The sequence below is a fragment of the Rhinolophus ferrumequinum genome, chromosome 3 (genome assembly GCF_004115265.2).
Source record: "Rhinolophus ferrumequinum isolate MPI-CBG mRhiFer1 chromosome 3, mRhiFer1_v1.p, whole genome shotgun sequence".
Classification (NCBI taxonomy): Eukaryota; Metazoa; Chordata; class Mammalia; order Chiroptera; family Rhinolophidae; genus Rhinolophus; species Rhinolophus ferrumequinum.
This window is the reverse complement of record NC_046286.1, coordinates 52,115,573-52,137,315: the sequence shown is the minus strand read 5'-3', so window position 1 is coordinate 52,137,315 and position 21,743 is coordinate 52,115,573. Positions and strand designations below refer to the sequence as shown.

Sequence of the window (21,743 nt, the reverse complement as noted above, 5' to 3'; positions counted from 1 at the left end):
AGACTATCTTTGTTCCATTACATTGCCTTTGTTGCTTTATCAAAGATAAGTTGACAAGATTTATGTGGGTCTCTATTCTGTCCACTGATCTATTGTCTACTCTTTCAACAATACCACACTCTCTTGGTTACTGTAACCTTACAGTAAGTCTTGAAGTCAGGTAGTGTCAGTCCTTTGACTTTGTTGTTCTCCTTCAGTAATGTGTTGGCTATTCTGGATCTTTCTTCTCCATATAAACTGTAGAATTAGTTTGTTAGCATCCACAAAATAACTTACTAGGATTACAATTAGGATTGCAATGATCAAGTTGGGAGGAACTGACATCTTAACAATACTGAGTCTTCCTATCCACGAAGGTGGAATATTTCTCCATTTCTTTAGTTCTTCTTTGATTTCTTCTATCAGAGTTTTGTAATTTTCCTTATATAGATCTTATTCATAAATTGTTAGATTTATTCCTAAGCATTTCATTTTTTTTCTTTTAGGTGCTAATGTCTAAGCATGGTTTTAACGCTAAGTAGTTGGGGGAAGAAAACCAAAAGATGAATAATGTTATGATATGTGGAAAAAAAATGAAATTCAAATTTCAGTATCTATAAATAAAGTTTTATTGGAACACAGCCATGCTCATTCATTTACATACTTGTCTCTGGTGGTTCCATGCTACAACAGCAGAGTTAAGTTGTTGTGACAGAGCTGTACACATCCTGCAAAGCCTAAATTATCTACTATCTGGCCCTTCACAGAAAAATTTGCAGACCCCCTGTCTGCGGTGTAGGTGGGGGCTGGGAATTAGTCGTAATTAGTTGCTGGGAATAAGATTGTACCAAATAACATGGATCTGGATGACACCCCCAAAGAAGCTAGTGAGGCTAAACGGGGATCCTGATACACAAGAAGTTCAGAGCCTATAGAAGGGGGGAGGAGCAAGCAAAGATACCCAGAAAGGAATGGCAGGGAGGGGAGCTGGGGGCACAGAATAAGAGCCCACAGAGTGTTTTGCCACAAGAGCCAAGAGAAAAAAGACTTCAATGGAGAGGTAGGTTGACCGCGCTGAATGCTGCTGAGAGCTCACCATGACATTATTCATTGGCTTAAAAACATCTGTGACTGTCAACAACCATTTTCAGTGGAACGCTGAAGATGGAGGCCTTCAGATTTGAGTGGAAAAGTGGGCAGAAAAATGAATAAACGTGAGTGTGTTTATGCAACTCTTTTTATAAGTTCTGCTGTGGAAGGAAGCAGAGAAATAAGTGGTAGCTGACGGGAAATGTAAGAACAAGAATTGAAAGACAAGCAACAGAGCATGTACATATGCTGGTGGGAAGGTTACAGGAGAGAAGGAGAAACTGGTGACAGCAGAGACAGAAACAAGGATTACTAGAGTGATGACGGACAGACAGGAGGGAGCGCAATCTACAGCTTCACCCTCCACCATAAAAGATGGGAATACACAAAGTAAGTGCAGAGATACAGGGAGGTCTGGGGATTTGGTGGTGAAAAGATGAAGCTCTTCCTGTCTGTATCTATTTTCTCAGATAAAGGTGACTTTCCCCTGTGGTATGTGTATTGGACGTAGGGTAATAGGAGGCGGGGTAGGCATGGGGAAGAGAGAAGAAATGAGAAATTTATCCGGGAGAGGAGGAGAGTCCATTTCCTAGGGGGAAAGATTAGCATTGCCTGGCAACAATGAGTATCCATCTGAGATCCGGATCATGGATTTGAAATGAAAATAGTAACTTTTTCCAGCAACCATCAGCAGAGTTGATACTTATAGTGAGATTCAGCTGATAATTCTCCAAAGATGTCAGAGGCTAGAGTCAAGCTTGGCCTTCTCTAAGGCCAGTGGCTGTATTCTTTGGGCTGTGCCAAACTGTTGTTACCCTGATATTTACACGGCTATCATCGACTTTTCAGGAGCTATGTCTATTCAATTACAGTATATCAAATAGCTATTTTTCCTCCCTGCAAAATAAAATGCAAATCATCCTGTTATTTTTCAGGTAGTACTCTACAAAACAGTAAGGTTCAATTATTCATTGTCTACTCTGAACTACTGTAACTTCTGGAGCATCAGGCGTCCTTAGGTACTTCATTATGCTCCATACAGAAATAATTCAGGCCCCTGGCAATCCATTTCCAATAAATGCCATGGTGTGTTGATCTGGCATTTCTAATCAGTGTTCGACTCACTTTGAGAAAACATTCACTGCATGTTTTTCATCAATGAATACCTAACATCTATTAGGTTTTTAACATATAGTTGGTGCTCATTAACTATTTGATGAATTAATGGATCTCAATTTGAGGAAAAAAAACTTTAAATACATGGGTTTTTTTTTTTTTTTTTACAAAGTATACAATGGAAATAAAATATTCACAAATTACCTTGGAACATTCCATGCATTTGAATCACTCCTTCATTTGAATGTTCACATCATTATTCTACTCAAACGGAATCTCTACTTGCAATATAAATCTTCTCAAAAGTTCTGTCTGGCCAGTTATGTTTTTTATCTTGAAATCAACCACAAAGATCATATATTTTTGTGATCAATTTGTTTTCTTTTTAAAAATCTTATATTTAGAATTGTAAAAGTCCCATGTACTACATCATACAAATACTAAATGCTTCCAGCAGAGGGCTCAAGAATTCCATTTTCAGGAAAGAAGTTAAAAAATTTTGTTGTTCAACAGCAGCTATTGTAAAACTCTTTCAGAAGGCAATTCTCACAAAAAAACACGTTCCTCCTTTTGATCAAGTAATTCCAGGTCTGTGAATTTATTTAAAACAATCCATTAAAAAAAACAACAACAGATAACAATAAAGTGGCATTATTTATATACTATGAATTTATGGATAAATGTACTTTTACCTAATTTCAGAAAAGAAATTGACGTAAATTATAATCACAAATATATCTACTGGCTGTAAACTTCCTAGCATCAAAACGAAAAAGAAAATGTAACCTAAAACAGGTTGAAAATAAAAAAATAAATCCTTGCTTCTCCAGGCCCTGAGATCTAATGGAAATTTTCCTGCAGACATTAGAAGTGCCATTGAATGATTACACTTCCAATGATATCAAAAGTATATTTAATAGAGGGTGTCATAAAAAGAAAAAGTTCCCAAAGAGATTCTTTAAAATCCAGACATTCTATTTTCTTTTGCTACCTTGATCCAGGTATAAAATTTAGAATAGCTGAGCAGTGCTTCTTAATGATGGCAGTATACAACCTTCTAGGAAGCAATTTGGAAACTTGTGCAGGTATTTTTGGTTGTCCCCAAAGTACCTGCATTTATTGGGCTGGGATGCTAGAGTCACGCAATATACAGGACAGTCACCAACCACAAAGATTTGCCCCATGTCCTGCACACCTGAGTGTCCTTCTGGACATGAACATAAGCAGAAAACTTGTTTATAAAACTCTAAGCCTAGAATCTAACTCTGTTTTATGTATAAACACATTTTTTTTGTTGTTGTTCTGTGTCAAGATAATACTGAATTTTCCAGGAATGCGACCACAGTAAAAACCAAGAGAAGACTACGGTTTGGTTTGTATGGAATTTTACCAAGAGTTGTTCACTCGTTTAGAAAATCATGTCACCGAGGGCATGCCTCTGTGGTATCTCAGTTGCCATCAAAACATTCCTGAGTCAGTCTGCTCCTGTATGCATCTGTCCCAGGCACAGCCATGCTACCTGTAGGTGTAGACAGGTGACTAGTTCATGATGTCTTCTGGACGAGTTCTGCCCAAGCATGTACATACTGAAATACAAATTATTTTTACTGTATTTTCTTTCCTTTTGTCTGGCCTTTATACCATGTTTCCTCGAAAATAAGACCTAGCCAGACAATTAGCTCTAATGCGTCTTTTGGAGCAAAAATTAATAGAAGACCTGGCATTATATTATATTATATTATATTATATTATATTATATTATATTATATTATATAAGACCCAGTCTTATATTATAGTAAAATAAGACTGGGTCTTACACTAATTTTTGCTTCAAAAGACGCATTAGAGCTGATGGTCTGGCTAGGTCTTATTTTCGGGGAAACATGGTATATGGTTCAGACATTCTTATCAATGCTTAGAGCTGTATCAGTGGGTAGGTTACATTATCGAAACATTTCATTTCAGGAAGAACAAAGTTAGTTGTCCTTTCTATATTAAGGTCTAATAGATGAGGTTGAGAACCACCAAGTCAGATGGACAGACTGCATATCTTCTGGGAATCCATTATGTGTACTATTTCTCCCAAATGAATTTTTAGTGAGAGCTGTTCAGCAAGCAGGCTGACTCTGAAATGCAATCATTTTCTTCTATTGAATAAGGGGAAATTCATGTACACCAAGAGGCTGACATCTTATGAAAATTAAGGAGGTAATCAAGATTCTTCACTAAATAAACTGTTAACCTCCCTCCACTCAGAAGTGATTTGAAGGAGCACCTAAAGGAAGGGTTAGAATTTCCTCAGGGAATGATTCTGAGTGCAGCCAATGCTCAAATTCCAACGATCAAGAAAGAACACACATGTACCAACTGTGATCATTTCAGCTTAGAACTATTCTAAAACCGGAGTCACTGAGCAAATGGCGCATCTACCATAGCAAAGGACAAATCTCCCATGAACACCATAAAACATAAAATGTTTAGCAATGGAACTTTCTGCTGAAACATTCAAGCGAAACAAGTGCACAGAGTGCCAAATTACCCCACAGTTAACTAAGTGGATCGGCCTACTTTTGAGTTGCTGGATAGTAGCCGATTCCACTTTGGAGGACATTAGCTAGAAAAGGACCAGTGTTTTTGGCCCCACTTATGACAATAAAAGCAGTATTAAGAGCATACAGCAAATACTTTCCTTTCTATTCTCTGTACTGGCAGTAGGGTGGGGGAGGAAGGTAGAGAGACTTGGAAGGAGAATGGAAGAAAGAAAGGCAGCAAATCCAGGTCATCAGAATGGAGTTTTATATAATGAAGATAAGGTTAAGACAGATGGGCCACATCCATCTATGTCATCTAATATTACCCCAGCTATCCGGAGACTCTCAAAGTGTTATCAGTGCGCATGTTTTGCACACATGAGCTCAAGCACCTTGGCCCACAAGGGGTTCCAGCATCGAACTGATGCCTAGAAAGATTATAAATGCTGTACTCATATTGTTCAAATACATTTTGTTTTCATGGAGTAAGTTTCACAATGTCCCAAAGGAAAATATCTGTGCCTAAAACGTGGCTATTACTGAAGTAGAATGCAAGCCTAAGGTAATAAAGTCTGACTCCATTTCGATGTTTGCTGACAGCGGTCGAGCCCCACCACTCCCTCTTCCCTGCTTGCCCCTCACCTGGGAAAAAAATACAACAAAGTCTGAGCACTCTCTCCCTTGGTGTGGTGGGAAGTTCAAACCACGCAAACCCCTACCTTTGTGGAGAACTCTCCAGCCTCATCCCCTAACCATAATAAAAGCTAATGTCAATCACCCCTACTTGCTCTCTCAAGCCATTTTTGGACGTGCTTGGGAGCCTTGCAAAATATTAAGGAAAATCCAGGAAAGATTTTTCTTTTTAATGAAAATATCAGATTTATTACTAAACCGGATCTCAGAAGTGTGGCCACAGTTAAAAACTTCCTCTCACACAGACATTTTAGACACTGAAGTGCTGAGCAAATGGCTTTGTAATTCCTGCAGTATAAACTACACCGAGTGCATTCTGACCAGATGGCACAGATAACAGGAGGACGGGCTGGCACGAAGCAGGGACTATCAGAACGGACCCTGCTCCACAGGTAGGAGGTCCTCCCACAACTTCACTTGGTCTGAATCAACTGTGCGTGAGGAACACACAGGCTTTGGGCCCAGGGAAGTTGTTCTTGGGTCTTCAGCTGAGAGAGGCAAACTTCTGGGGGTCAGTCTGGACCGGGACTTCTAAAATCTCATTTCTCATTTTTTCACAATAAACGACTATGTCCTCAATCTGTCCTCGCCACCTATGACCACCAAACCATGTCAAGAGTTTATTATTTTACTTGATAGCTTGGGAAGCAATAAAAATTCCATGTGGCATATGGTTCTTATCTATTAAGTCGATCAACACTTTCTACAAAACCATGAATGGGAACGGGTAACATCTTCACCCAAAGAGAGTAAGCAGACACACCTGCTTGTTTGTTTCAATAATGCACTGAAAAAAGAGAAAAATCTCTCCAAAGGTAAATAATGTAGACTTTTAAAAGATCTAAGAAAGCAGAAAGCCACTGATGAAATTCAAACTTCCTCCCTTCATTTCACTCTTCTCAAACCTTCTATGCCAACAATCCAGATCACTTTCTGCACAATGCGAAATCTTCCTTAGAATGTAGATTTTAGACTGTGCCCTCTGGAGCCTGGGCACATGCAGGTGCTTGGGGGCCTTTTTTCTAGGCTTCTGAAGGTATTGCCAGGTGAAGCAAGGACTCTGCAGCTAAAATACCGAAACCACTGAACAGTCTTAACACTGCTCCCAAGAAGAACACTTAAGGAAAATTTCTCCCAGATTTGTTCCATGTCACTCATTTAGTTCAACCGGGTTATGTTTATAAGTAAATCTGATGGGGACTTTTTCCATGTAAAGTGACACATCTATCCCTGAAGGCATGGTCCATGGGATGGCAGTTTTAATTAAGACTCCTGTCACTCCGCTGCCAGGCCTGATGCTCAGGTCTCCGGAGAAAAGCATTCTGCTATGGAGAATAAACACAGTTTCAATGAGCATCAAACTGTAATGCTAGCGTGTATGCCGTATCACGGCTAGATATAAAAAGAAAACAAAATCAGGTGGACATTACAGAATCAAATGAGAATCAGGAAGAAAACTTGACTATGTAAGAGCATGGAAATTAAGGGACGGTTTCCTTTAGTTTTCAATTCAATTGCATGAATATTTTTATATTACCACAACTATAGCTAAAAGAAAAAAAGGGTTGTTTTTTTTTCACTTAACAGTACTGTACTTGTCTAGATTTCCAAAGAGTTCAAAATACTAATGTTAATGGTTACACAAAAAATCCCTGTGAAGAATATACTGAAGCATTTTCTGGATCAGGGAAAGGTAATTAGGAGGGATGTCCCCCCAGAGATGGGTTCTTCTATGATGCTGAGGAGCCAAGGGTTGGACTGGTTGGATAATGAAGAGAAAAACAAGGAAATACAGACACCAAAGAATCCTTTTTCTGATGTCCACATATGACACAGGTGGTCATGGCTGACAAAGTTAGCTGTACCTGGAGGTAGGAAATTTTAAAGAGGACTAAGATGTCACTATCATTTGGTGCATAGTTTCTCTCTTTACTGAGTTTCTGGAATCTCTCCATCAGGCTACAAGAGGCAGAACAGGACAAGTCTCTGGAAAGTAAAGGAAGCCAACTACGTTTAATATGGACGGTATTTAGCATAGTACTTGACATATGAGGTCTGACAATTAAGTTCATGAACTTATTGCAACGATGTTGCTAACCTTTTTTGATATTAGAGGGATTATTCATTATGAACTTGTACCAATTGGACAGTTAACCAAGTTTACTATTTGGAAATGCTGAAAAGGCTGCATGAAAAAGTTAGACAACCTGAACTTTTTGCCAACAATTCATGGCTCTTGCATCACGACAATGCACCAGCTCTCATGGCATTGTCTGTGAGGGAGTTTTTAGCCAGTAAACAAATCACTGTATTGGAACACCCTCCCTGCTTACCTGATCTGGCCCCCAATGACTTCTTTCTTTACCCAAAGTTAAAGAAAATATTGAAAGGAAGACATTTTGATGACATTCAGGACATCAAGGGTAATACAAGGACAGCTCTGATGGCCATTCCAGAAAAAGAGTTCCAAAATTGCTTTGAAGGGTGGACCAGGCACTGGTGTTAGTGCATAGCTTCCCAAGGGGAGTACTTTGAAGGACTGTAGTGATATTTAGCAGTGAGGTACGTAGCACTTGTTTTAGGAGGAGTTCGCGAACTTAATTGTCAGACCTCGTATAGTCTATCTTCCTTGATATCATCATAGCCAGAGAGTTAAACAGGAAACTTTATTGTTCTCAGTCCTACTTGCTTCAATTTTTGGTCCTCAGTAACTCAAATTCCTCTAGAGGCTTATTGCAAGAGCTTTGGGGTGGGCAACCCTTCCACCTCCGAGCAGCACTTTCCTCTTTATAAAAGGATTTCAGTGTTAACTGCTCCTCACTGTCTGGCTGGGCTTTCTGAGCAACACCTGCTCACTCCTGGGTAGCTGACCTTTTGTCTAGTTTGGCCTGGGATTTCTCCCAGACAACATCTCCATCAGAATCCTTTCTCCCCTTCTTTCTCATGTCTCCTCTACTCAGCACTGGTCTAAAACAAAATGAATTCCTGGCGAGAGTTGGCAGTGAGATTGAGGGAGGCCAGGAGGAAAAGGTCCTCTTGCCCACCAGAGTTAAGTGAGAGTCTGTGGATTTTTTAGGTTCACTTGGTCCCTTTGTCCCTAAGGCAGATCTGCCCAGTGACCGTTTACATCACACCATTTGCTTCCGACCTAGCTCCCAGCACCAGCCTGGAACAGGGCTTCCGTGGCTGGTCCCACGGTATGTGGCTGTACAAGAATACCCACGGGGCTACCACATCCAGGGCTCTGCTCGAGCTGTGTCTCAAGCAGGATATACCCACAGGAGAGCATGGCTCTAATTGGCGAGAAGGCAGAGTGTGTGCTTGCTCAGCCCTCTGTGTGCTGCTCAGTAAGAAAAGCGCATACATTTTCAGAGGATGTATTAGCATTAGGGGAAAAGTTTGCGTTTTCTTTAAAATTTCCTGGATGAAATCCGTGACCAATTTTAAGAAGGCTAGGCTTCAGAGCACTGTGTAGGAGGAACATGCACACACCTTGTTACAGTCAGCGGCATTCATTCATCACACCCACTCTAGACTTCCAATTTCTCTCCCAAGACAGCAACCCTTTCAGACACTTAAAATACTTACATTTTATACTATGCGTACTACAACTGACTAAGGTATAATCAACTGTCAGTAGAAATAGCTATAGGTAGATAAATTCAATGTCAACCCAGATTTTTACAAACCGACGTGCACATCATGTCTAAAGACCATGTATTAGCCAGTGTCCACAACAGTAAATAGTAAGAAATTGAGGAACTGTGAGTTCATTCACACTTCCAGATTCCAAACTCTTTACTTACTGTTCATTTCAATTTCATAGTAAGAGAAAGCAGCTGTTTGCATTTCCCTAAGTACAGTACAATTTCACTTTTTGCCATCCTTTGTGTTCATGTCTCAAAGGGAAAACAGATTTATTATTAAGCTATTTTGGTGTTTAAGAAATCAAACTGCCATGGACAGTGTCCAAGAAACCCAGCCTTAGCGCCACTCTGCAGCAAAGAGTAATCACTGTGTACGAAGGTAGCGCCTGACAGCCCTTGTGAACTGACTGTTGGAAACGCACTCAGGTTGAGAGAACCATCAGAAGAGTTCACTCTAAAATGTCCAAACACTTCCTCGCCTTTTTCAAAAAGGCATAAAAATATGACTTAACCTTTTCTTAGTAACATAGGACATTAAGAAAGAACAGGACATATGAAATTAAGAGGACTGGGTTTCACTCACTGAGTCAGTCTACACTGGGAGAACGATCTCACTTCTTCACTGTGCTTTCCTGGGCTTGTCGTCTTATGACGAGATCGCTGCACTCCTCAGGGAAGATTAGGTAAAACAGCACACAGAACGTGACTAGGGCAGGGCCCTGGCTCTTGAAGAAGGTGCTCCATGAAACGTCAGCGCACATCTTGTCCCCTCAGTACACAATCTATTGCTGTGTGCTGCAGGCTTGTCACCCCTCTGTGCATGCACGTGTCACTGGATCATGTGCAGAATGGGTCACTGAGCAGAATAAATGCAACTCCAGGTCTGGCCCCAGGGATTGCTTCTATTTTTTTTAAGTACTTATACTAGAGACCTATATTTATTTTTTCTCTTTTGGCTTTCTTTCTCCCCATAAAAGTGGGATATGAGCATTTGACTCCTAGGCTTTGTGCAAACTTGTTTCCTTTCACAAGCAGTTTATTTACCCTTCTAAAAGTCAGCCCCCCTTACGCTAGTTTCAGTTCACGTTTCATAGACCTTTGTACCCTAGTTCGAGTTTATATATATTGTTGTGAATGAAACCACAAAGCAATCAAGACAAACAATAAGCGGCCACTTATATCTGCATGTATGTTTTACCTGAGCCTTCACAGCAATTTTTGTGCCCCTTTGTTTACTAATGATTTAAACGTGCTTTGCAGCCTATAGCTTCTGAGCTTAAAACATTTAGTTGTTAATGAAGCTAAGTACAGAAACTATTTACTTGGATAGCTTTATCAAAAAACCAATATTTGCCTTTTCATCCCCACTGCACACCAGGGAAGTGTGAGCTATGGGTTATCACTTGTGCTTTAAAGATGGACAAATGCAGGTGTGACTGTAATTCGGGTGTGAAGAGAGAAATATACACAAGACACAATTTAGAGGTGGTATCTTTCTTTACATCTGTAAACCAAAAAGCATACAACACATTATTTACTCACCTCACTAAGAATATGCTTTAGCAACTCTTGTGAATAATAACCATCTGCCTTAATTTCCACAGGCATGAAATCTGGCTGGGCCGATACTAAATTTGTTACCCATCTCCTTTCTATTCCCCTTTGCACCTGCTACTCAATGGATGATTTTTCCTTGCTGCCTACTATTTTCATTTCAGCTGCCAGAGTTGCCTCAATTATTCTGTGAAACATATTCAGAACTCTACTAAGTCTAGAAAAGAGAATGGACAATATCATACCTTTTAATAAGCCTCTAAAGAAGGAAATTTAGTAGAAGAGTGAACTCCCAACATTTCTCGATAAATACCACCTTCTCTGTGACGGTTTGCACTGAGGGCCCCAGTTGACCATACCCTCCTTTTGGTCTCCACTGTGTCTTGTATTCCGTTTCTATTATACCTCCCATCACAGTAAGGATGTATAATTATGGACATGCCTCTTTCCCCCACTAGGATGTGGCCAAACAATAGAGGAGGCCCTGAGTTTAGCATAGAAGACACTGAACATAAGTTGGATGGAATGGAATTACAGAACAAAACTTTATAAAAGAAGATAAACATCCAGTCTCTATCAATTTAGTTGAATAGTTCTCAAATAAAAAAGGGAGTGGGCAAAATGGGTGAAGTGGGTCAAAGGTACACACTTCCAATTATAAGTCCTGGGGAATGTAATGTCCAGCATGGTGACTACAGTTAACAATACCGTAGTGTGTATTTGAAAGATGCTAAGAGAGAATTAAAAGTCCTCATCACAACCGAAAAATTGTAACTATGTGTTGTGACAGATGTTAACTAAGCTTATTGTAGTAATCATTTTGCAATATATACATAAATCAATTACATTGTACACCCAAAACTAATACGATGTTATATGTCAATTATATCTCAATTTACAAATAATTTATAATTTTGTAAAAATAATTTATATTCTTTTATCAAAATATAATTTATTTATATAATTTATATTATCTTATAAAAATAATTGATAAAGTGGGTTCTAATAATTGTTTCACTACCATAAAACTAGTTAAGAACCACAAAGATTCAGAATCTGGATTCATATTGTCTTCATGCACTTTCGTTTTGATATGCTCTGATAGTTGTACACTGACATGACTCTTATATTTTATTAGTTGTCATTATTGTGCTTTCATTTTAAAAAACAACAACAAAAAAAAGGGTGTTCTCTGGAGACCGCTGTAAGGCCGACAATACGTTTAGGAATGAACAATTTTGGCTTTTAAACCATCACATTCTCATCTATTACTTGATACCCTGATTCTGAGATATGTGTGGAGGACAGGGTGCAAAGATGCTAGACATAGCCTTTTTCTTTTTTTTAAAATTGGTTTCAGGTGTACAAAACAACGTAACAGTTAGACATTTATACCCCTCACAAAGTGATGACACCCTTCCCCCGATCTACTGCTCCTCTGACATCGCATATAGCTGTTACAATTCCATGACTCTATTCTCTATGCTGTATTCCACATCTTGTGACTATACATATATTAAATTATAGTTGACATTCAACATTATTCAGCTTCAGCTTCAGGTGTACAGAGCAGTGGTAAGGCACAGATGGGTACTTGTCTTATTAGATATAGCCTTTGAGGCTTTAAATTTTTTTGGTCTTGTTTTTAGGCCAATAAGGCCATGACTGAGTCACTGAGCTTCAGTGGTAACAGTGAGAATTCAAATTATTTTGCAAACTCTTTCCCATATAATAGTTCTTTGGGCTATCTTAACATTACACTAGCAAACCACTAAGCTAAGATTAAAATCTTTTGTTCCCTGGGTCATATTTAAAACCATATTGCTTTATTTACCTTTCCATCATTTTAGTTACAAAATTAAGTAGCTGAGAAACTTTTTTTTTTAAAACGTCAAAATGAAGAACAAGAAAAATAAGTAAATCTCATGTTTCAGGAGAATCTCCTCTGGTGAGGGACAATTAAAAATGTTCAACCTCTCAGATGTCATTTTGTACCATACCTGTCCTGTGTATGCAAACTCCAGAGCTTGCTTTAAGCCAAGGCTGGTCACACCATGTAAATTCACCTCATCAGCTCCACTTTCCACCATACAAAGACTGAACATTGCCTGAGGTGGGAAAGAAAGTGAGACAGAGAATTATGGGACGGAAAAAGCAAGGGAACAAGACAAAGTCCTAGAGAGGATAGGAAAGAAAACAAGTTTACAAGTGAAAGATGGATTTTGGTTGCTGAATCACTTCCACAAAGCTTCATTCACGTGAGCCACTGCAGATCACTTCGCTGTCTAACCAGGTACACGCAAACAGTATTGCACACTTCACACACAGAGTCTGTTTTAATCCCACAGCCGTTCTCTGGGGTGACTGTGTTCAGGCCCACGCACGGAACTCATTCTCTCGATCCTGGGGAGCCACTGCTATCATGAAATGTGCAGCACTCCCAAATACTCTTGCCAACAGGACATGGAAAGGAGCACCCTTGTCTCCCAACTTCTCCTTTTTCCTGCCCCACCTCAATGACATACCTCATTTCTTTTATCTGCCACATTTCACACACTCTATTCCAGTGGTTCTCAAAATGTGGCCACTTGGCTGGCAACATCTGTATCACCCAGGAAATTGCTAGAGATTCTTGGGGCCCAGCTGAGACTGACTGAGTCAGGAACTCAGAGTGGGGCCCAGTAATTAGGGGAGCAATGGGCCATCCAAGTGACTCTGATGCTCACCTGAAATTGAGAACCACTGTCTAAGTTATTCAGTGAAAATCAATTGCCCCAAACCAATTCTCCAGATGGTTTCAACACATTGAAAATCGGCTCTTCCACTGAATGATCAATATGTCAAATGGAAACTTGAAAATTAAACAGATGACAACTTGCCAAATTAAACAAATGGGTTGGACCTCCCCACTCCAAAAAAGGCCCACATTAATTTGTACACCTTTAACAAGTTTGACTTAAAAGATACAAAGAGAATATTCAATTTTGTGTTACTGATGATTAAATACACTATTTAGATGGTTTGTATCTGTGTAGTAAAGAATGAACCTTACAAAGAGAGAGGTCTGCTTTTGCCCTGAGCTTCTTCTGGAAGGTGATCTCGAGGCCCTTGGAATATCCCGCCTGATGGGAGTGTCTCTGTTTGTCTGGAAGCTTTTACCACTGACAGTCTAGCAACGTGATTTATGATAGGGGTCTTGGATAGTTTTATGATAGGGGTCCATGTCAGTTTTGACCTCCAGAGGAACTGGAAACTAAAGGTATTAACTTGACCTCCAGGAGAGGCGAGAGATGAAAAGTCAGCCACACAGGCAGTCTGTGATTGAGCCCCGGTAAAAACTCTGGACCCCAGAAGTTTGGGCAAGCATCCCTGGTGGGCAGTCCTCTGTGTACACTGTCACACAGCATGGCCAGGAGGAGGTAACGCTATGAATCCACAGGGGAGGATGGCCAGAAACTCCGTGTTTCATCTCCTTCTGCACTCTGCCCTACGTGAGTCTTTCCTTGCTTGGTTCTAATTTGCATCCCTCCCCAGTAATAAGCCATATCCATGAGTACAAAAGCTTCTGTTGAGTTCTGTGACTCTGTCTAGTGAATTATTGAACATGAGAGTAGTTCTAGGAATCCCTTCAAACTCACAATTAGTATTAGAAGTGAGGAAAGTCTTGAGGGGACTGTCCTTTCAGATTTTGAAATTTGGCTAACTTCACAGAAATATGAAAAACTGGGCAACAACAACACACCTCACTGTTCTATGCAGTAATATTTCAGTTCACACTAAATCTTTTTAATTTTAAAAATGTGATATTTTGTTTTGCCAGTGTATTCATCCTTTAGCAAATTTTTATTTTGATAAATTTATTGTTGATCCTCACAATTCTATACGTTTTAAATTAAGACTATATTTAACTTTCAGAAATTTATTTATCATAAAAAAACAAAATCTAACCTTTAAAATCTCATCTCAGTCTATCCTTTAGAAGCTGTTAAAGGCGAATGAATGGTCAATATGGTAAATCTGCAACCTGGTTAGTTAGTGAGTTGATCTGACTTCTCATGGTTGTCACCAGCAGTTAAGGTGCTCTGTGTTAGGTTAAGAATACTTATTTTGAAGTCACATAATCCTTGGCTTGGTAAAGCACAGTGGTTAAGGGCAAACTTGTAACCAAACAATTCTGGGTTTGAAGACTGACAAGTGACCAGGACAAACATGTAAACTGTGATTCAGTTTTCTCATCTGAAAAATGGGGCTAAAAATTGTACTTCGTGAACTTATTTGAATATTATATGGCAGTACATATATAAAGTATTCAGCACAGTGTCTGACATATGGCAAGCTCTTAAGGAAATTTATATTTTGTGATAATAAAATAGAATGAAGTTTCTTTTATGTATCCTCTGGTTAAAAGGACTGCTACATTATAAGTACCCATTTCTGGGTTTTTGTTTTGTTGTTGTTGTTTTCTTTTTTTTTTTTTTTTGAAAATGAAGTGTGACTATACATAAAAAATGCTAACAGGAAATTGACTAATGTTGACATGGATTCTGCTTATGCATTTGTAAAAGATCTGAAATTTTAAAATGAAAAGCATAGATCACAAATAAAAAAATCTTTTAATTTGTTTAATTCTGAATGTGCTTCTAGACTTCTTATGGCCACTTTTAAAAGAATCGGAAAGAAATTTCAGTTGTTTTCACAGTCTGTTTTTTATTATATCGGTGCTTCAGTTTTTAATATTTCCCAACTAATTTCTTTTTCCAGATCTCCCAAGTGGCACTTGCACCTGATATGGTGACCAGCTGCTGTCCAACAACCCTACATGCAGAGGAAGACAGAAATGACTCAAAATGCAGAAGAATTACCGGGGTTGATAGAATGGAAAAAGTTCCCGAGAGCAAAAGTTAAATGAAAGAAGATGATGCCAAGGGAGCTTTATGAACCTGCTTTCCTAGATGTCTTTCAAAAGCAACCAATGCAATTGGCATAGAACCGCATCCTCAACCACAGGCTTGTGAGCTGCTGAACTTGAAGCCTGGCTTGGTAGACGTGGGGAGAGAACACAACCCCTTAAGTAATGTACATATATATTTGTACATATTATTATAAGCAATAAAGGAACACCAAATTGGTCATTGTGGCTATAATACAGGGTATGACCATAGAGAAAAGAGACTATTAATTTTCCTCTGTTTTCATAGTATTATTTGGATCATTACAATGGATATGTGTTACCTGTGTATTTCTAACAACTGCCTTTTGCAAACTTTGTTTTATTTTTAATGTTCAGGACTGTGTAGGCAGACACATCTGGTTCAAATCCTGGTTCTATAATGTACTACTTCACCGAAAATAAGACCTAGCTGGACAATCAGCTCAATGCGTCTTTTGGAGCAAAAATTAATATTATATTATATTACATTATATTATAAAGACCCAGTCTTATGTTATAGTAACATAATAAGACCGGGTCTTATATTGATTTTTGCTCCAAAAGATGCATTAGAGCTGATTGTCCAGCTAGGTCTTATTTTGGGGGAAACACGGTAATTATGTAGGCGATTCACCTTGAAAATGTGTCCTTGGCTAACTCGTTAAATTCTCTGAAGCTCAGGCCCCTTATCTGTAAAATGAGGACAATATCTATCTCACAGGGTTGTCGTGAGATTTAGATACAATTATGCTTAAGGTCAAGCATAAAAGCTGGTACACAGTAGGTGCTTAATAAGCAGAAACTGTTATTCTAATTCACACTGATTGTCGTACTCTCCTATGTCTCCCGTTGATCCCTACTGGAATAAGAGCTAAGAAACAGCCCCTCCCCCTGCTCTCTGCCGAAATCCATTCCTTTCAAATACTTTCCTAATGACAATCCTATTGATTGTCCTAACACTAGTTGCAAGATTTCACTTTCATCACGTCCTACTTTAAGGAAAGACCCCATCCTAAAAACCATGACCACCATTTCTATCAATGCATGACTTCCATTCTGACAGCATATCACATAGTTTGGAAATTTAATGTTACCAATTTAACATAATTTTTAAAAGTTAGAAAATTGGTTACTTTTAAAAACGGTAACTATTAAATCAAGGTCAATATCTTGGGTTTAATAAACTTACAAGGCACCTCGATTAGGAAAAGCCTCACAGCATACCACGAAAGTAAGGAAGAGCCTGGCCATCTGACACAGTGAAACACCAGCTGCCTAAGCTGCCTTGTGAAACAATGTCTAGAAACCCACAGCGAAAGACAAAGCCTCCTTTGGTATCAAAAGAGGTAATGAGACCAAAGGTACCATCTTTTAGCATCAAACTTCTTGAAAAGGTAAACTAAGCTTCATGAAAGTGTCTTTCTTATTCATTGAGGAGATCCTAGACCCTAGCATTGCATGCATACAATAAACACGGGTAAATGAATAGATGAACAAACTGACAAGCTCTTCAAAAATTCAGCGGCAGATGATGCCCAGCTATTCTACACGGCTGTACACAAAAAGAATTAATTTGACATAAGAAAAAAACTGTCTGGATGTAAAATGTTTTTGATCCTGGGATATAAAACTCAGCTAAAGTTAAAGAGTATCTACCATAAGCTAAATACAAATGAGATCATTTGGAAAAATGAAGACCATATGGTAATGTCCTCTATTAAGCCACAACATTCTGCCGAAGCAGAATGGGGTAAGGCTCTGCCTGGGAATCTGAAAGCGCGGCGCAGACTCTTCCTTGGTTCATACTGTTCTGTCTTTGGGAGAGCCTTGGCCAGGCTGAACTTTGCAGTCATCACAGCTCACTCTGGCTGACAACATGCTGCCACCACCACAAATCTTTCTAATTGGAAACCCAGTTTGTGAGAAGACAATCCACTGCAAGTGCCTACCACAGAGAGAGTTGTGGATTTAAAGGGTGTCATTTGTCCTGTAATTCACACAGAAATGACACAAATTGAGTCCTAAAATCACAGTACATGAATTAAGTTTCCTTGGGTCATGTTTGTTGACATGCAGTCACATGATGAGCCGCAACCAGTTTTAGGCTGATACATTATTACGCCACAAAACTGGCTGATGGAAATTCTACTACATCTTCAAAGACAAGTAGAATGACAGCTGATAGACTTTTTTAAGCACTTAAAGTTGGTGAAATATAATCTTTTTACCTGGTAAACTATGTCTAGCTTTGGAGTTGTACTGAACATGAGCAAGATATACTGTGAATTCCCATTTTTATCAGAATCCAGATGGTTTTACAGGTGAAATAACTGGAGTATTTTGGGCACATTCAATCCTTATCTTTTACGAAAGAGTTAAATAAAAGTAAACAAACACATATAAGGAAGTTGAAAAGAGCAACTTGCAATGACTGCAGCAGATCTAACCCAATCCCCTGCATCTTTTATACGCCCAGTGTTACATAACCAGTGATGCTTACAACGGCCGTAAGGCATTACAGAGATTTGCACTACCTTCTGAATCAACAAAGATTACATTTTGCTCAATTTAGTGTTAATGGTCATTATCCTTTATTGCATTTTGGTTATACCTCACATATAGAATGGGTAGTAAATCCCAGCTAATGAGACTGTTCAATTCACCACAATAGCCCATTTCCCTGGCACTAAGGAGAAAAGGGTCCTGACCACAGTTGAACTTGACTATTTACCTTTTTATCTCCCAAATGCAAAAGCAACCCAAGCCACCTGGAGAGTTTAATGGCCTGAAAGAGTGGGGAGCTTTGGTTGGAAGGTTTTGTTACCCTTTATATATTTTATATCTGTTTCAATTCTCCTCAAACACTATAGTAATACTCTCAGAGAATAAAATATCAGAACAAAAATGGTAAAATTATATTACTATAATTATAATTAGGCAGCAAAAATTAATATTTCTAAAATAACCAGTTTTCCCTCACCTTAGCCACATAAAGGAAAAAACCATGTTATACACTAAAAACTGTGAAACATATTGGTTTTCCCAACATTTTCAAATACGTAGTTTTGTTTATTCGAAAAATCTAGCTGTATTTCACAGCTTTGCTTTTGGCACAGCTCCTTCTTAAATTAACTCCATGGTGATAACAAGCCCTTCAAAACCAGCAAGATAATGGTTATGTTATTTCTCTTTAGAATTCTCCTCCTGGATGCAGCCATATTTCAACATCTTGCGTCTCCTGGGGGAGAATGGAATGAAATGGAAAAAGAACACAAATCAAGTTGTTTTTTCCTTATCTAAAGACATAGAAAGTGTGAAAGCCAGAATCTGTTGCCCATCATGAAGTCAGGTTATCCACGAATGGTATTTATCCTTGTCACTTGTTACATACTCTGGAAAATGGCACCCACACATCTGGCTTTAGCCTTGGGCCACCCTCTCAGATCCCTTAGCTTCTGCTCAGTTCTCTGTGCTAGCTACCTTCTAGTCTATGGTTATATCCCTTAGGTATGGGATTTCAATACTTTACTACCTACCATTGAAAGAAGTCCACTGTTTTATCTGTAAACATCTCTCAGATATTTAGAGATGGTACTTTCACTCTTCCTATTGAATATAACTGATGAGCCATTATTGAATGAATCTTTCCTAACAAGAATGCCGTGGGTTTGTCCTCATATGGCAGCCAAGTCACAATCCTGCCTTTCAAAATCTAAGGACACACTAAGACCAAACCTGGACTTCCTGCATCTTGACAGCTGTCCTAAGACAGACTTTGGGGCCTGCATGAACGAGTGACTGAGCAGATGTATCTACAGGAATCTGTGGGAGTAGCTATAAGGAAAGAATAATTTTACAGGACAGTAATATCAGGAAAGGTTGAAAGCCTGAAGAGGAAAAAAAAAGGGGTGGAGCAACTGAAGAGGTAGAGTGAGGGAGTCTATGTTGATTAAAATATGACAGGCATTCAGGGAGAATCCTGTGAGTAACACACGGAAGAGGCTTATGTGTGGATCATCAAAAGCACACTGGGTGTGTCTTAGTATCACAACTAAAACCCTAGCTTCCCTTCTGAAAATGGAATTTTAAAACTGGAAGGTACTTTAGAGATCACTGGCTCTTCGCTACTTTAGAGATCACTGGTCCCTGGGTCAGCAGCATTGGCATCACCGAGGAACTTGTTAGAAATGCAGAGTCTCAGGCCCACCTCTCACCTCCTGGATGGGAAGGTGCATTTTAACAAGGGCTGCAAGTGAACCACATGCACATTAAAATATGGGAGGCACGGCTAGAGTCGGTCCTCCACCCCTTGCAATACTCCTTGCATATATGAATATTTGAAGTGATGAGACACCCAACACTTTACATAAAAATGCAACATATTAATAAGACCCTCCGATCATAATCACCCTCCTGATACCTTGCTTCCCTTGGCCCCAGTAGAAGGTCAATACCTTTAATCTTTTCTGTTTAGCAACCTTTCTGACATGTGGTAACAGCTCTTACGTCTCCTACTGGCAAGAGCACCTAGTCCAAATTCTGAGTCTTAAAATGTTAGTGTTCAAAGCCAACACTAGAAATCCTGCAGTCCCAGGAGAAGACCAGAGTTCAAATCCCAGCAAGGAAGGACTGATCCCCAAATGCAGGGGGACAGCAAGGGAAGTTCCTGCTTCTGAAATCAAAGTTAAAAACCCATGGTTTCAAGAAGAAGGTCTTTAAAAGAGTAAATCATTCGATGTTCTTGGATGGTGGCAGTGTTAGAAGCCTTCAGGCAAATCCATCACACAACCTTCTTTTTCCTACTTTGGTTGACTTTCTATCATCCATTTCCTTCTTATCATATTTTTCTAAAGAGTGGTATTCTCAGGGCTACTATGGACATTATCCCTCAGTCCCATTCCTATGGAATTCAAAAAGTAGATTTTAAGGAGTTTCAATTTGCCAAAACAAATGACAAGGCAGTTTCTTAGTGGCTGCCTGGAGCCCTGTTTAGGGCTGTGAGGCCAAATCCAGGCTCAAGGGAGTGATCAGGATCTAGTATAATGTTTGTCATGGGGATAATGACAGATGTGCCAGCCCTGCACCATAAAGCATATATATGTACAAGCACTAAAACATGCTGTGTCTGTCCTAGAATTCACGATGTCGTCCCATAAAATCTATTACCCTTTTTTCTATAGAGAACTTTTGGGAAGAGTGTTGAAGATAATAGTGTGGAATCATCTCAATTATCACTTATTCTACTCTTTAAAAACCCAATGTACGTTAACAATCACTCTTAAAATTTTAACCCAAAATTTCAACAGTTCCTCTATTTTTAATGTTCTCTTTTAATATCTTTTTCTTCAACATATTAACATAAAATAAGGTATATAAGACTATAAAAATAGGCTCCCTGTCCAGCTGTGGAATCTGTCCTCAATCTGTCATTTTATTCATCACTTTAGTTTGATAGCTGCAAGTCAGGCAATACACGTTGGAACCACTCTCCCCCATTATTAGGCGTACACACAGATGAGTGCAAGAGCTCCGGCTAACACGCTGTTTCTTCTAACTCCATTAGTTACTAAGCAACCACTTCACTGGAACCTTCATGATCCAGGGCAGAACAGGCCAGTTTAATATGAAATGTTCGGGTCGTCCCATATGTTCACTCCTTTTGCAAACTCATTTGATGCTTTGTCCATGCAGGCTACATGCAGTCTCCACATCTTACAAAATGGGGGAAAAAAGAGTTTAAGAATAATCCACAAAGTTCAAATACCTTTCAAAATTAACTAAAGAATTTCTGTTAATCCTATAAAAAATGTATACACACATATATACAATTTTTAAAGTGACATGAACCATTTGATATGAAAAACCTCTCGTATCACTTTAGCATCACATGTCTCCAATTGAGAATACTGGTAATTCAATCTTTCGGGAATCCAGGCATGCGAGCCCAAAATCCAATCCACATCAGATGGGCTAATTAAAAGCAACTGATTCAACAAGCAGCTGGACCATCCTACAGTGTGGACAAGTCATTCCGAATCAGTTTTTTTTTTGTATTCTATAAATAAAAATTATAAACAGAACCAAGGCATATCGTACAGATCCCAATAATACTTTATACCAATTTATCAGATCACATGATCAGCTGTCTTGCCCCTCTTTTACAAAACACCTGTCTTTGCTCAATACTCAATTTCTGAAGGTTTA

The 21,743-nt window shown here is 39.0% G+C and overlaps 1 protein-coding gene across 6 annotated transcripts in view; it reads right to left on the bottom strand.

Moving 5' to 3' along the window:
• KLHL32 (kelch like family member 32) overlaps window positions 1-21,743 on the bottom strand; it is a 194,561-nt gene that overhangs the window by 100,869 nt on the left and 71,949 nt on the right. For all 6 annotated transcript variants that reach the window (XR_004422616.1, XM_033102237.1, XM_033102239.1 and 3 more), the window contains one exon: window positions 12,610-12,717. Coding sequence is in view for 3 of the 6 variants with exons in the window: in XM_033102237.1 (XP_032958128.1) it covers window positions 12,610-12,717 (108 nt within the window). In the remaining 3 variants the exon portion in view is untranslated. Of the gene's footprint in view, window positions 1-12,609; window positions 12,718-21,743 lie in introns of those variants that run through there.